We start from the raw sequence: 16789 nt of genomic DNA on the forward strand, positions 1-16789 counted from the left end.
AATAGTTTGGAGGTGATTTTGATTTTTTTTAATTAGAATGAGTTTAGCTTATCTTTCACTTTACCTCATTTTAAACTACCACTTTTGAGATCCATTTAGTTTTTCAAAATACAAGCTGTTAATTGGCTATAGCAATTGGTGAATCTATCATAATCCCATTTCACACATGGCACAGGTTTGAGGGAAGGCATCTATAAATAAAGGAGGCTGAGGCTGCCACAAGTAGTCCTCGAGTTATAATAAATCCTTTAGCAACTGTTTGAAGTTACAATGATGCTTAAAAAAATGACTTACAACCACTCCTCACACTTATGACCATTGCAGCATCCCCACTGTTATTGTGAATTTGGGTGTGACTGACTTAAAAGCCACTTTGGTTAGCAAAGGAAGTTCTGGTCTCAATTATGGTCATAAATTGAGGACTATCTATTCAGGTACGTTCTCACTTGACAAATATCATTAGTACTGTAAAGCTATGCAATATTTTTTCCCCACATCATTGTCTATTTCAGGTGCTGCATGTTACAAGCCTTTTCATCTTTAGCATTCACACTATCAGCTGAAAGCCTTTCCATTCAAAAAGACTACTAGCCCAGACAATTTCACACTTTATATCGATCCATACACATAATATAATTCAAACTGATTATTGTTACAATCTTCAGTTTTGAAACGAATCAGTTAAATCACACTGACCTTCACAATTGAAACTAAATACTACCAAGTTTAATTCACTACACAAGTAACATATTTAATTTTGAATGATTGCAGTACATACATAGATATTTTCAGCAATTATATGTGATACCATTTCTTGCACAATCCCATCTTCTTCTGAGAGGAGCAACTTAAAATATAACATGGCTAAAAGGCCTTATTCCTACAATAATAATTTCTAGATAACATTTTTTCTGTCTTCCAATAAAAAAAAATTCTGTCCGATGATAGCAACACTTAATAGTTTGTGGTGGCCATCCAAAAGGTTCTGGCCTGGTTTTGAATTTAATAGAAATTAAACATTAGATAGATAACTTTTATTGTCATTTTTTACTGTGGGCACAATGGCACACATTAAAAATGAAATTTAGTTGCTTGTTCTCAAAGTGTACACATACATAACACATTTAAACATACTAGTATATACAACATATGTATAGACCTACACCTTACATATAAGTAACATATAAATATTAATCACTGTCCATCTTGAATATATAACGAAAATATTGAATTTGAGTTCAGGAGCAAGTTGTTGGGGAGCATGACAAGAAATTACTTCCATAGAAACTAGAATGCTTTTATAGGTTGTAAAAATAATAGCTAGTTCCTGATGTTACAATAATGCCAGTATTATAGGCAGTCATCATTTTATGACCATAACTGGGACTAGACCATCCATTGCTAAACAAGGCCATTAAGTCAGTCAGGTCCAATTTTATGATCTTTTATGCTGTGGTTAAGTGAATTATATTATTTATTTTAGTTTTATTAGAAACTTCATAAGGAGTGAAGGCGGTTTCATTTCCATTATTATATAACTATTGAAAATATATATGATATTTAGCTATTCAGTACTCAAATTTTCTTTAGAGCTTAAGCAAGAGCTTATAGCAAGATGTGATCTTTTATTATTCTAATACAGTTCACTAATTTCCTTTTTATTGCACATTTAACTATCCCAGAATTGTATTTTTGATTCTTCACAGCAACATACACTTGTAATCTAAGGATTGGGTAGAGAAACACGATTAGAGTAAATGAAGTTGGATCTTCTGAAAATGAAAGAAGCTGCTTTAATTTATCTTGACAAGAGTGGTGGTCTTCAGAAATTTGTTAATGACTGCAAATCATATTGTAATGGTATTTACCTAAAATTATTATTAAGCAATCAGAATTACTTAGCTTAAAAACAGTAAATAGGCAATTTTAACATTTATTTATATCTGGCCTTACAGAATCTAGCCAAAGTTGCGCTGTTTTCCGGTTTCTTATATTGATAAACCCATGTGATATTACTGAGTTGGATGCTACCCTTGGAAATTATATTTTGCATCAACCTGTGAAGAGTACTCAGATTTTTCAGTCAGTAAGGAATCTTTTACATTTTGATCAAATATTCTATGAGTATTCTGAACCATAATTTTCTCATAAATTGAACTGAGTTTTGAATTACAGGTATGTTTTACTACAGTTAAAACATTGTCATTAATTCAACAATTAGAGACTGAAGCTCAGGTGAGTTTTCACCATTATTTCATTCCTATTTTTTCTAAAATAGTGGCAACAATTTGTCTTTTAATTACATTATGCTAGCATATGACAAAAATAAAGATTTGTTGCTGTTTTAATTATATAGCTTTCTGCCCTCCTGTGTCCAACCATACTTGGTCATTAAAGAATTCTATTCTATTCTATTCTATTCTATTCTATTCTATTCTATTCTATTCTATTCTATTCTATTCTATTCTATTCTATTATCTTTGGTTTAATATTTTTTCTGAAATATAATTCTTAAGGCAAAATATATTTATTGTAAACTTATTTATGGTAATATTAGATAAATAGAAAAAAACCAGACCATTCATCCACATGCCTACAAATTCTCATTCACACAGACAGTTCTTGTTGTGTAGTAACTTTTAACAATAGCAAAACTAGCTTTCTATGTTATCATCATCAGTCACAGATTTGTTCCCAGTCTAAGATGAACATTGAAATACTGTAGGTAACTGGTTATTTTTCCTGCAGGCATATTTGTTTATATCTCAGAAATAAAATTATCAAAAAAAGATGTGGAACTAAACTGATATGTAGAAGGCTTTAATGTTTCTACAAATAATCTACATTTTAAAGAACCTTTATTTATATAATGTAAGTCAACTGAAATAGTTAACTAGATAGGATACTGCGGTAGATGATACGGGATTCATCTTGTTTTACTGAAAAAAATTGTGTCTGCATTAAAAATATTGACATATAAAAATACACAAGATAGTTTGAGTTTTAGGCTTGTGGGTGAACTTTATATTCAGTTAAAATTTGGAAATGAAGATGGTAGAGGACAGGAAGGCCTGGAGGAATGTTGTCCATGGGGTCGCGATGGGTCGGACACAATTTCGCAACTAACAACAAAATTTGGAAATAGAGTGGTTTGATCAGTTAATATTTTAAAACATACCCTTTTCCTATTTGCAAATGCCCTGTTAAATGTGTCTGTGTTTTGTGGGTATCTTTCTGTGCCTGTGCCTGATCAATTTTGGGGGAAACAGACTTTATACTGTATACCCTCATCTGTTCAGATATTCATGCCACTCTTCTATACTTGGGAATGTCTAATTGGCCATGGCTGGGAGTAGTGCAGTTATTTTTCCCCTGTTTTGTTGTCAATTTGGCCACATCCATGTTTTAATTATTTAGCCTTGGCAAGCCACACAACCTAAATGTGTCTCTTCATTCAAGAAACATTACTTACCCCTGCTTTCTTCCTGGAACTTATTTATATTATAATAATATCATTATAAGTGTTTAATAATGACAATATTTAAATGTCTGTCCTATTTGTAATTAGCTCAATCATTTTTTATTCTCTTTTAGATGAACATAATTCTGAAATTAACACATTTACCTTCCTTGCCCTGTTACATTCTCAGTCTTTGCAAATTTCCATTTGATTATACTACTCAGAGGTTTTATGTGGCAGAGGGAATAGTGGTTGCAATGAGTATCATAACAAAGTACACACAGGGAGCAAGATTTGTTTGTTCTGAAGAGACATGTCAGTTTTCTGAAGGTATACTAGTAAACTTGAACTCACATTCTTTCATTTTTAAGCCCAACTTTAAAGTCTATAACTTTGTTTTAGATACTATATGATACTATATTTTATTTCCTACGTGGATTCATATGTTTATTTTATTTTATTTTATTTTCCTGTACCAAATAATAGAAAGCAGGAGGAAGCAGAAAGAATTTTCTTCAATATTCATCCTAATACAAAACTCGTTATTTAAAATACAGTAGATTCTAAATAAGTTGAACTACAAATTTTAACAAGTTGAGCATGATTTCTTATTTTCAAACAATCAGAAACAAGATGTTTTTAAAAGCTAGATGTGTTTTGGGAGAAATATTTAAGTGTGACATCAAAACCTGCCTGTATTTCTACTGCATCTACCCACAATGTAGGGTTCAATAAATAACTGTGTAGTTACAACTCTCCTCTGAAACAAACTTATATTTGAAAGTTGAAAAAGTGCTTCCTAATTTCAGTTGGATTAAAAAGTTGGAGCAGTCAGTGCCTGTTGTCAATTTATGTTGTCCTAATTTCTCATGTGAATCAAGCACCTTTTGGCTTACTATAACAAAAGTATACACATTTATGAATAATTTCTGAATGACTGGGAGGGAATGACAAGGAATGGGATAGAAATTCCAATACAGTTTTGGCAATGAAAGTAATTGGGTATCTCAATTCTTTGCATTTCTTGCATGTGCATTTATCCATATGTGTCTCTCAGTAAAACTTTGGGCAAAATAGGCACCCTAATGGCATTCGGGTGTTGTTGAACTACACTTCCCAGAATCCTGCACCTTTGGCTATGCTTCTTAGGGATGCTTGTAATTATAGTTCAGCAATGTCTAGAATGTCACAGATTGGTTCCTCTGTCAATTGTATTGAGCATATCATTTAGTATACGACTCACAATATAATTCATTACACTGGATTAGGTGTATTCAGAATTATCAGCAGTGAATTCCACATATAAAGTTCAAAAATGATAAAGTGCTTGCTGTTTCTACTAATCTAACTTTGGTGAAGCATAAAACACACATTGTAGCCAACTGAGGCAACTATATAAAGATACTCTAATAGAGAAACATCTGGCTGGGGTTATAAGGGATATAAAAGGGATGTCATGTTTTCAGCAGGGTATGGAAATATTCTGTTAAAGTGCATAGATTTTGAGCAGTTTTCTGATAAAAAACAATGAAAAATATTAGTTTCTTCTGAATTTTTAGAAAACCCTTTTGTATGATTCTAGGGTTTCAGTATATAAGAGTACATACTGCTGGAGCTACGGAATCTGCAACACTAAGAAATGATTTTGTATGCAGCTTATGTATGTCACCACTGAAAGAAGACAAGAAATATCGAGTACTTGGTGGTAAAAACTAAATAACTCTGCTATTAATTCAACATGATACAATTTAAAGGGATCCATATTATGTAAGGGGAATAGCTATTGGACAACCATAGAGAAAAAGAAGAGCACACAGATGTGAACTAGGTTTAGAAAAGTACATGAATGGCAGTGTATGTAAATCAGTAAAATAGATACAAGTGGAATTTTTTAAAAAATAAATCATTGATTAAACTTTGTTTAGGCCCAATTCAGCAAATAAATTTATCTAAAACAAAAGTTTATATTGTGTATTGTATGTTTTTCCCCTTTTTAAGATAAACAAGTGGTTGAAATGATCGACTCTAAAGCAGTTAGTGTATTACAGGGATTTTCCGGAAATAAAACACATTGCAGATTTCAGTCATTTACAGTGCTTCTAAGAGGTAAGACATGTGTTTCTTTTTTGACTTTAAGCATTTGCATTGTTTTTCAGGGCAAAGCTTTCCAAAATAACACTCAAAGATAATCCTCTTTTTTCTATCCATCTGTGCTATACCTATGCTCCTAAATGTTTCCCACTTCCTACCCAGCCACCAACTCCTTCCTTGAATGAACTGATACATCCCTGTGAAATTATGCTGTTATGATGGAAAGACTATAGTATTTCAGTATCATTCCCTTTCAGAAAATACTATCCTTACTGTTTTCCAGAATTCTTCACATTTGCATGATAGGGTGCAATTTACAGGTTAGAAATTTGAATTTAAACCCAGCAACTTCTTTTAAACATTTGATTTCAACATTTTCAACAATGTTATTTGTTAAATTCCTGGGAAAAATACTTCTTGTATCAATTATAATTATATACTTTAAAATTATTATATGAATGAAAGGTGAGGCACAATTACATGTTTTAGTTTTGAAAATATTCAACAAGGATTTGATTAGAAGAAGGAAAACATTCTATTTTCTTAGTGTATTTGTCTTGGAAATAAAATATAAACATTATGACGTGATTATTTTAGATTTAATTTTTGTTTAAGACATTAATGAAGAAGTAATAAAAATAAAATTCAAGACTTCAGTTAAATAAAGACAGCTACTTTAACTACTGCAGCAGTATCTTGTCTTACAGTATCTTGTCTTCTCTTTTCCATTCTTTATGACAAAATTGCTCTGTGGTAATTAGCTTTTTAATATTGTTTCTTAAGTTAGCTGTTTTTCCTTGCCATTTCTTGTTTTCATGATCCAATTGCATATTTTTTCTTAACAGAATTTAATTCCCTATTTATATATTTATTTAATTACACAATCTCCCCTTAGCTAAATAAAACAAACAAAATCTGTAATTCCTGATCAGTGATTGTGTTAAACAGCAGCTTGTTCAAAAACATTTTTAAAAGAATAATATGAAAAAAGTTGATTGATATTTGTATGCACACTAAACTGTCCACGTCACCATTGTAAAAGTACATGTGGCACAAAGCTGAAAATGTTAACTTATGGAACAAAGCAATTTAATTTTCTTGGCACAATTTGTGTTTAAATCACATCTGTTTAGACCTGTTTTAAGAATGTCTTCTATTAATTTCAAGAAGGCTAAAAGCTTTATCAAAAACCTTCTTCTCTTCTCTATCCTAGCTTGCACAAGCCCCCAAGTTTAGAAAGTGGTAAATATTGAGCCATGAATCTCAATTATCCTGACAGTGTATTTCCTCATGGATGTTATTGTGTATTACTTCTGCTGCTAAATTGGAAGAAAAGTTAATATAAATTGTACTGTCCCTCAACTGAATTTTACTGTGCTTTAGCAGTGTTACCAAAATACAGTGTTCTGCTTATAGAGTTCAGGCATAAAAATCTCAGGACAGCAAGTGATATAATTTTGGGCTTTCTTTCCCATCCCGGTCACCAATTACTTTTTGTAACATGTAACAAAGCAGGGCTGGAAGACTAAAAACATATAGGCATTCTCTTGGGATACAAGAGAAACTGGACAATTAGCTTCTGCCTAATACACCTGTAAGCCAGATTTTTCTGATGGTGGGGGAATAGGACTATCTGCTAGGAGACCAACAATGTTGTGTTTAAATCACACACAAACTGAATTTGTCATTTGGAAAAGTGCGAGAGTTGCCTTAGGATTATAGAACAATGGAAGAGATCAGCTATGGGAGATCAGTTGTCCTAGGGCAGGGGTAGGCAACCTCGGCTCGTTTATGACTCATGAAGTCCATGAGTCATATAAGAGCCGAGGTTGCCTACCCCTGTCCTAGGGTAAACATTAAAATCTAGTTGATAGGCCTATTATGCACAGGTTATAGGAATTCTGCAGCACAAGCCAACCTGAATGTAGAAGTCTAGGTTCAATGAGAGGCCAGGAGGTTGACAGTCCTATTTTTAAAAACTTAAGATGTTACCAATATTACAATAATTGTTAATATTCCAAAACATCAATATTCCTATTCAAAACAAAAAGAATCATGAAAGTCATGTCTAGTGTCTCATTATTCAAGCCAAAATGGCTATATAAGTGAGTACCTAATAACCAATGGGAAGGATGAGTGTTCAAAAAATGGTCAAAAAGTACTTGCCAGATTTCTGTCCGGAACTCATCATTGCCAGCCTCATCAAGACACTGTGGATTTGTAATATAATAATAATAAATAAATTGGAAGGGACCTTGGAGGTCATCTAGTCCAACCCGCTGCTCAGGCAGGAAACGCTATACCATTTCAGACAAATGGCTGTCCAGTCTCTTCTTAAAAACTTCATAGCTTCTGGAGGCAGGTTGTTCCACTGGTTAATTGTTCTAACTGTCAGGAAATTTCTCCTTAGTTCTAGGTTGCTTCTCTTTGGTTAGTTTCCATCCACTGCTTCTTTTCCTGCCTTTGGGTCCTTTGGAGAATAGCTTGACTCCCTCTTCTTTGTGGCAACGCCTGAAATATTGGAATACTGCCATCATGTCACCCTCGTCCTTCTCTTCATTAACTAGACATACCCAATTCCAGCAAATGATCCTTATGTTTTAGCCTCCAGTTCCCTAATCATCTTTATTGCTCTTCTCTGTACTCTAGAGTCTCAACAACCTTTTTACATCATGGTGACCAAAACTGGATGCAGTATTCCAAGTGTGGCCTTACCAAGGCATTGTAAAGTGGTATTAGTACTTTGTGTGATCTTGATTCTATCCCTCTGTTAATGCAGTCTAGCACTGTGTTGGCTTTTTTGGCAGCTGCAGCACACTGCTGGCTCATATTTGATTGTCCACTAGGACTCCGAGATCCCTCTCAGTTACTACTATTGAGGAAGGTACCACCTATACTATGCCTGTACATTTTTTTCTTCCCTAAATGTAGAACCTTACTTTTTTCACCATTGAATTTCATTTTGTTAGATAGTGCCCAATGTTCAAGTCTGTCAAGATCCTTCTGTATCTTAAGCATATCTTCTTTGTACTATATTTGTATTATTATTGTTGAAATATATCTTATCAGTATTCAACTAAAGGAGATAATACCGTATAGGTGTATATTGCTTTTTTGCACTTTTTTGTCTTGTTTAATTTTTGCTGATTGTTTCTTTTTTCCTGTTGAATTTATATTTTAACTTTAGATTATTCTTAAGATATCTTCACATTGTTGGAGGGATATGAATATGAATCCATAGAATTATTCTGCCCTAGAAAATCCTTACCTGCCTATTTGTATTTTTCCCAGATGAATTATCTAATAAAATGAAAATGGGAAATCAATATAAAGTTATAGGAATTCCAGTCTATATGCAAAGCTGCTTACAAGCCACAATTTGTCTTGAAGCTAACAACATATATCCTTCTAATTCTACAGGTAGGACAAAAGACCCAATTTTTTTCTACTTCAGCATTTCTCAAAATGTTATCTAGGGACTTCTGAGAGTCCCTGAGTCCCTTTTACGGGGAACATTAGACAAATATATATTTAAAAATGTCTTGTTTTAATTTCTAATACAATAAATACTGATAGACATAACCCACCTCTTTGGGGTCTAAAGGTAAAGGTAAAGGTTCCCCCGCACATGCGTGCTAGTCGTTTCCGACTCTAGGGGCCGGTGCTCATCTCCGTTTCAAAGCCGAAGAGCCAGCGCTTGTCCGAGGACGTCTCCGTGGTCATGTGGCCGGCATGACTAGACGCCAAAGGCGCACGGAACGGTGTTACCTTCCCACCGTAGTGGTCCCTATTTTTCTACTTGCATTTTTTACATGCTTTCGAACTGCTAGGTTGGCAGAAGCTGGGACGAGTAACAGGTGCTCACTCTGCTACGCGGCACTCGGGATTTGACCCGCCAAACTGCCGACCTTCTGATCGACAAGCTCAGCGTCCTAACCCACTGAGCCACCGCGTCCCTTGGCTTTGGGGTCTATAAACATTTGGGGTCTATAAACCTTTGGGGTCTATAAACCTTTGGGGTCTATAAACATTTTTAAGACGGGTATTAAAAACAAAAGGTTTGAGAAATACTGCTTTATTTAATAGATTTGCTGTAAAAAAATATTTTAATTTTCAGGACATTCAATCTCTATAAGACAGACAGGGAGAGTAATCTCTGGTGAGCTCAGGAGCCAAAAGTTCCTGAGAAAGAATAACAAGGTAGAGGAAGCATGCAGGGTTTTCTTTAGCAATAACTCTCCTCTGGGTCAGCTAAAAGTTGACATTGATTTCATGGCACATCATCCATCCATCCTGGATCATGTAGGCAGGAGGGAGGGGGTATGCAATGGGAACAGTTGGCAACATTCTACTGCCCTTCCAGTAGAGATGCATTGGTTTATTTTTCTGCAGATCAGAGTCTGATCTATTTTTAAACTCAGGTTTTCCTTTTGTCAACTTCTTCCCTACACAGAAGTTGACCCCATCGTGTTCAGGACTCGCTGCAAAATTTATTTTCATTGGATTGGAAAGAATAAAAAAATATGACTAAATAACATTATTGGTTTCTTGTTTTGGAATGGAAATTGTTAACATGAACTTTTAATTTCAGAACCAAGTATCCCTATTCCTAGTAGGCAATTATACCTACATCTTTTTTCTGCTCTAGTTTTGTTTAGCCTAGGACTCAGGGGTAGGCAACCTCGGCTTTTATGACTCATGGACTTCAACTCCTAGAATTCCTGAGTCAGCAGCTGACTCAGGAATTCTGGGAGTTGAAGTCCATGAGGCATAAAAGAGCCGAGATTGCCTACTCCTGGCCTAGGTAATGTAATATTAATCTTGTATTCACTGAAATTGAAATCTTTCAAATCCACTCATTTTCTTACTAGAATTCAAGAATTTATCTCCTTTTTGAACTACAATTTTGGAACCTGATTTTCCTTTAGTGCTAGTTTATATTATTTTCTGATGTACGTACAATGAATTGAATCCGGAGTTTTGTTCTGCTGGTACCTTTACTAAACTCTGAATTTCATCCTTGTAGATGTTAAAGTATGTATCTTGTTTTTCTTTGTTTGTATCAGGGCCGCCTTGTATTAGTGAAAAATTTAAGTACCTGCTTTCTTTGACTTCAAATTCATGTTGGAAATTTACAGCGCTTCTGGCTGAAAGCTTTGCTTCAAACGTTCTTCCATCGGGCATTTATAATACTCTGAAATTGGCTATATTGTTGAGCTTAGTACAAACTATTGATGGAGATGACAAAATAGCAGACTACTTAGATCTTCTGGTAATAACAAATGATTCTCTTATACTGGAGAGGTAATTATTCTCTTAATGGAGAGGTTGTTGTTATTAGCTTTCCCCAGTAGGAAAGCATGCACGCACTCTCTCATACACACACACTTGATGTTTAATTTAGCAACCTATGCTGTTTTTATTGTATCAATAACTGATGTTGCTGTAATCTGAATTACACATATAATCCCACCTTTTCTGCATATTCAACTGAAACGCAATACTATGGTGAATTATAATAGCTTTAAATTTATTTACCTAAAATACTGCAAATTCATTAGTGAATTATCTATTTTCCTCAATTATCTAGAATTATGAATTATAGTATATGTCTTGTGCCCCGAGGCATTCGGCATTTTCCATCCAGTGAAGTTTTTCCAACTGTATCAAAAGATAAACATGGGACCGGAACTGCTATTATTCAGGCTGGTAGTGCTTTAATGGCTAAAAATGGAATATGCTTCATTGGAGAGCTGACTTCATATAAGAAAGAGAAACTTGAACAACTACAAACAGGTACGGCAGTTAGCAAGTATCTGTAAGACCAAGGATAACTTTAAATATTTCTGCTACTTCTACAGCTTTGAAATCCCAAAGAAATTCTTTTTATCACCAGAGATATTTCTATACCAGTCAGTTTTAATGCTGTGCAATCAATACTTTTTTATTACAAAGCTGTATGGAAAATTTCCTTAGGAATACAATGCTGTATGTTCATTTCACTATATTCTGCTTGACAGTTGCAAGAATGGATATATGCATAAGTCTTCATAGACCTAAGAATGCCTTCTTGCAGCACACTTAAAAATATAGTAATCTGCTTTCTACCAATTTTTCAGTCTGGTATCTGACATCTTCAGATACTATGTCTGTATATCCTGGAAGCAATACTGACAATGCCCCATATAAAACATGCAGAATATCTCAAACTCACTGAAATCTCATGATTTAGTGGTTTTTGTGAGACTTCAGACAACTGGAGACTGGTTTTCATGTTGGATCATGATAGCACCTAAAATTGCTACTGCATGTCTGGCTGACAAGGTCTTCAGGGTATGAGGCAGAGTTCTTTCATATTATATTTTTCTTTTAAAACCAAGAATTGACCTTGAGATTTATTGCATGAAGGATATGTGCGTACTGTGATTTATTTTATTGTGCTATATCCTAATTTAAGAGGGACGCGGTGGCTCAGTGGGTTAGGACGCTGAACGTGTCGATCAGGTCGGCAGTTTGGCGGGTCGAATCCCGAGTGCCGCGTAGCAGAGTGAGCGCCTGTTACTCGTCCCAGCTTCTGCCAACCTAGCAGTTCGAAAGCACGTAAAAATGCAAGTAGAAAAATAGGGACCACTCTGGTGGGAAGGTAAGTGTTCCGTGCGCCTTTGGCGTCTAGTCATGCTGGCCACATGACCACGGAGACGTCCTCGGACAAGCGCTGGCTCTTCGGCTTTGAAACGGAGATGAGCACCAGACCCTAGAGTTGGAAACAACTAGCACGCATGTGCGGGGGAACCGTTACCATTACGTTATCCTAATTTAAAGGTATTGCAAAATACTGTTAATAATGAAATACATTGGTGAAAGTCACAGAAAAATGACAAGCTCCATGGCCTGATACATAAATATACAAATAAAACTACATATATAGTAGTTCAAAAGTAAGTGTAAACTAATCTTGTTTTCTCCAGATTCTGGTAGTTCCAGCAGACCAGATTTAAGATGATTTTCACTTGTAGAGATTGCTATTTTCACTACCAAAATAATCCCTTCAATATCTGCTGAATTATCTGAAATAGAATGCAAAATACCGACTTTCTTCAACAGAAGCCCTCCATTCAATGTTGGTTCGTTTAGTAAATAGAATGAATTCTTCTATTCATCAAGTTATAGTCTGGATCCAAACCATATAAACTTTCTGGGTGATACTTTTGAAAGAGAGGAGCATTATAGAAAGAGCATTTCTGTAATGGGAAAATATGCAATTCATATCCAAGTTCCTTTAAAAGCAATGGTTTAATACATATAGTAAAGTAAATTATATAAACCACCATATTTTAAGTAGCATTTTTCTTCTTGCTGTTTTAATTAGTACTAGAGAGCAGGACAATTACTAAATTCATTCCAGGAAAGAAATATGGAGAAACTACTGATCAGCAAGTTAGTTTTCCAATTCAAACAAGTTTCTGGTCATTTATTGACGTGGATTCATCTTCAAAAAAGCATATACAACTGGATAATACTGTAATTGGCCAGTTGGTGAGTCTATACTTAGAACAGTAATTGCATAATATTGATTAGAAACAGTAATACCTTTCAGAAAGGCACTATAGAGAAAATACCAATTTAGCAGTAATTTTCCCAATCAAGAAATATTTTCATCGTTCCATAACACTTGGTATCACACAACTATAAACAAATTAGATAAAAATCATGGTATAACAGCATAAATAGTATCCAAGAAATTACTGCTATAGCAAATATAAGTTCACCAAGTGTTATTCTGAATGCTCCCTTTCCAACCTTTTTAAAAAATCATTGAGCCTTGCATTTTTAGAATCTTTATTTTTAAATATTTTTAAAATGTTAAAATTCTATTCTAAATTATTTTTTGAAATTAGGATTTAAGCTTGATTTCAGCTACTCTTATAGATGCCTTTGGACTGTTGATATACTGCAATGAAGCATCATGTTGTCATTCTCCATTTCCTGTTACGAATTTCATTTTAAAAAAATCTATTAATTCAGAAGAGATTTATTCTATCACCCAACAATTTCAAACCCAAGATTATGAGGAAGTAAGTATTTTTAGAAATTATAACTAAAGAGAAACAACTTTTTAATTAAAATATTTTATTAAAATATTAATACTTTAATTATTAAATATACATTAAATATATGGGTGCTTTTTCATTAAATATTATCATTTTTACTGTCATTTCAGTTTCTGGCTTTTTCAAAGAATTTGCATGTAGAATTATGTCCGGAAGCAGAAAGGTTAATTCATGGCTACTATCTAGCAAGTCGAAGAGTCAGAACACAACTCATGAATGGACCTAATCTCTCGGCAACTTCACTAAAAATCTTGTAAGTTGACACCTGCAAATTAAATACTGAATCACTGCAGTTGGTAGGTTAGTAACACAGTTGTTAAGTGCATTTTCCCACTGTCTTTGCTTGACAGAAAGTTGCAAAAGGTGATCCCATAACCCTGGGACACAGCAATGGTCATAAGTAGGAACTAGTTGCCAAGCATCTGAATTTTGATCACATGATCATGGGGCTGCTACAAAGGTTGTGTCAAAAATGGTCATCAATCACTTTTTTCGGTGCTGTTGTAAATTTGAACGGTCACCAAATGCAGCGTTTTCCAACCTTAGGAACTTGAAGATGCGTGGACTTCAACTCCCAGAATTCCCCAGCCAGCTATGCTGGCTGGGGAATTCTGGGAGTTGAAGTCCACGCATCTTCAAGTTCCTAAGGTTGGGAAACGCTAACCAAATGTACTGCTGTTAGGCAACGATTATTTGTAACTGAGTGCTAAGATAAATCTTCTGCTTCCATATATACCTGCGTACCCTTATGTGATATCGACTATGGGAATGATCTTTTCACAAGAGTACGTTTCTTGATAAGACTGACTTGAGTCAACTGTACATATCTCTTATTAATACAATACAAATCTGAGCTTTTATATGTTTTGTAAAATAATATAAAGATATAGTGAAAAAGGATTTTAAGCATAATCTAAATTTGAATTCTAATGTATCAGTAATGTTTCTATGCTACTTTAGTCATGCAGGTTTTAAGAGGTTTACAGTAAAACATATGATAAGATACATTGCAGTAATTCAAAATTATCAAATGTATCACATAATAATAATTACTACCAATGCCTTCTTCAGAGATATGGGCACTTTCCCCTTCTGCAATGAGATAGTCACATCCACCATGACCTAGCTCCCTCTCCTTCCCTGGCAGCACATATATAAGCCAATAGCAGGTATAGCTCCTTTCTGGAAGACTGTCCACTTCTGAGGATACACAGTCACTGTCTTCTCAGATAGCACTGTTAGCTGTTTATTCCTAGTAACTGTTCAGATTCTGCCCAGTAGGTACATAAGTCCAAGCAAATGAATAATTTTTACTGCAAGATGTTCTGCTAGTGATCAGAGTAGACGCCTGGATTTTTCCTATCCATAATTTCCTAAAAGGATCAAAATAACCTTTAAAAAAGCCAATTTTTATACATATTAATCCTTTATCAGCTTATAAACATAGTTTTTGTTCAGCAATGGTAATATTCAGTACAATATTCCAATATATATGGGGAGAGAGAGAGACCGAGAGCGATGAAATAGTAGCTATATGTGTTTATGTACATGTTGGAAGAGGATCATAAAAGCAAGATTTTCAAAGATAAAATTAATCATCTGAAATGTTGTACAATGGATTTAAAAGTTATATTTTTGTTTGTAGGATTTCGCTGTCTAAAGCGCATGCTAAGCTGAGACTAAGGACAAAAGTACTCGAACAAGATGTTTTAATTGCAGTGTTATTATTTGAATCATCTCTTACTTTAAAATATGGTAAAAAAATAAGCCAAGTAATTGCTCATAAGTCCAAGTTAGATCACATAAGATCCTCAACAGGAGATTTCATACACATAGTTGAACGCACAAGGCCAGAGACTGCAAATAGCAGGCAATGCTACTCATGAGATTTCTGTTCTCTTTCCTCTTACCAAATAGGCTGAAATAATGTTATTGAAAAGTAATAGGAGATATTTTACTATTTACCTTTTGGTAGTACATGTTTCAATTTTCAGAACTGATTCAAAATTGCTTGTTATATGTGTGGGGCTTTTGGGGGGGGAGATTGCTAAATTATTAACCTTTCTGGTTCAGCTTAATGAAACCTGTAATACTTCAGCATCTGAATAGCTATTGAGTCTCTATTCTTGAGATGGAAAGTAAATAAATGTTCATATTATTAAGCATAGTTATAAAAGTAATCACTTTCCAAATTAATCACATAGGAAATTTGAGCAAATGTAAAAATTTGAACCATCAAGTATTAGGATATTCAGTGGTTAGAATAAATTTCCATTTCCAGGTACTATGTAATCCATATTGCAGCTTTTTAAATAATGTTTCTTTAAGGCATGATTTGGAATCTTTTTTCTGATGAAAAGCATTCCTTAGAGGGGATAATGCCAACCCAAGAGGGGATCTCACCACTTCTCTCCCTGGTATCCTCTCTTCTAAGCAATAGGCTGTAGATCAGATAGCCTGCACCTTATTAGCTGTCTGAATTGATCTATTACATAGATTGGTATTAGGGTAGAGAACGTAGATAATTTTAAAGATTATTAGAAAGGCATATTTCTAAAAGGTTTATTTTGCAATTATATTTCATATATGAAAGAATATTTAACTATAACTTTTCAAATAACAATTTTATAATTTGCAAATTTACGTTCAAAAACAAATTCCTAGATAAACTTGTAATTTTAAGTTATTAATTAATTTAGAGATTGATTTTCTTTACACAGGTGCTTCTGTATTTTGTGTGGCTCCTAATGCACTTTTTCCATTTGAACTCAATTCTGAGAACTCCCTGAATCAAAGAGATATTTACTTGATGGAATACCACCAACAATTGAAACAGTTCATTGCTACATATGGTCCTGTGACACATATTCTGAGCAGTGAGATTTAGCAATACACAATACTGAATCCAATTCTCAGGAAAATTCATTCATTCATCTAGCCTATCTTTGCCCTTCCAAGTTATATAATGGAATACATTAATGCTATAATGACTGGTCATGTTTCAAACTCAGCCTTTTTTTAAAGTCTTGTATTTCAGCTAAAGCTAACATTTTATTCTTGTTGTACAATAGTAGTTTTTTTCCTATACCATATTGGATTTTTCTTATTTTGAATGTTATAACAAGCA

General features: G+C 34.1%; 1 protein-coding gene across 1 annotated transcript; it reads left to right on the forward strand.

Moving 5' to 3' along the window:
• Positions 1-1757: 1757 nt before the first annotated feature.
• On the forward strand, positions 1758-16742 carry MCMDC2 (minichromosome maintenance domain containing 2; the record flags this gene model as incomplete). Its single annotated transcript, XM_081324698.1, has 14 exons — positions 1758-1860; positions 1956-2086; positions 2176-2235; positions 3595-3790; positions 5043-5165; positions 5459-5566; positions 8843-8971; positions 10618-10855; positions 11142-11347; positions 12921-13087; positions 13450-13626; positions 13773-13915; positions 15308-15417; positions 16383-16742. 14 exons carry the CDS (start codon positions 1758-1760, stop codon positions 16547-16549), a joined length of 2058 nt encoding a protein of 685 aa, XP_081180824.1. The 3' UTR covers positions 16550-16742.
• Between the last annotated feature and the right edge of the window lie 47 nt (positions 16743-16789).

Source organism: Vipera berus, assembly GCF_964194415.1.
Source record: "Vipera berus genome assembly, chromosome: 3".
Taxonomy (NCBI): Eukaryota; Metazoa; Chordata; class Lepidosauria; order Squamata; family Viperidae; genus Vipera; species Vipera berus.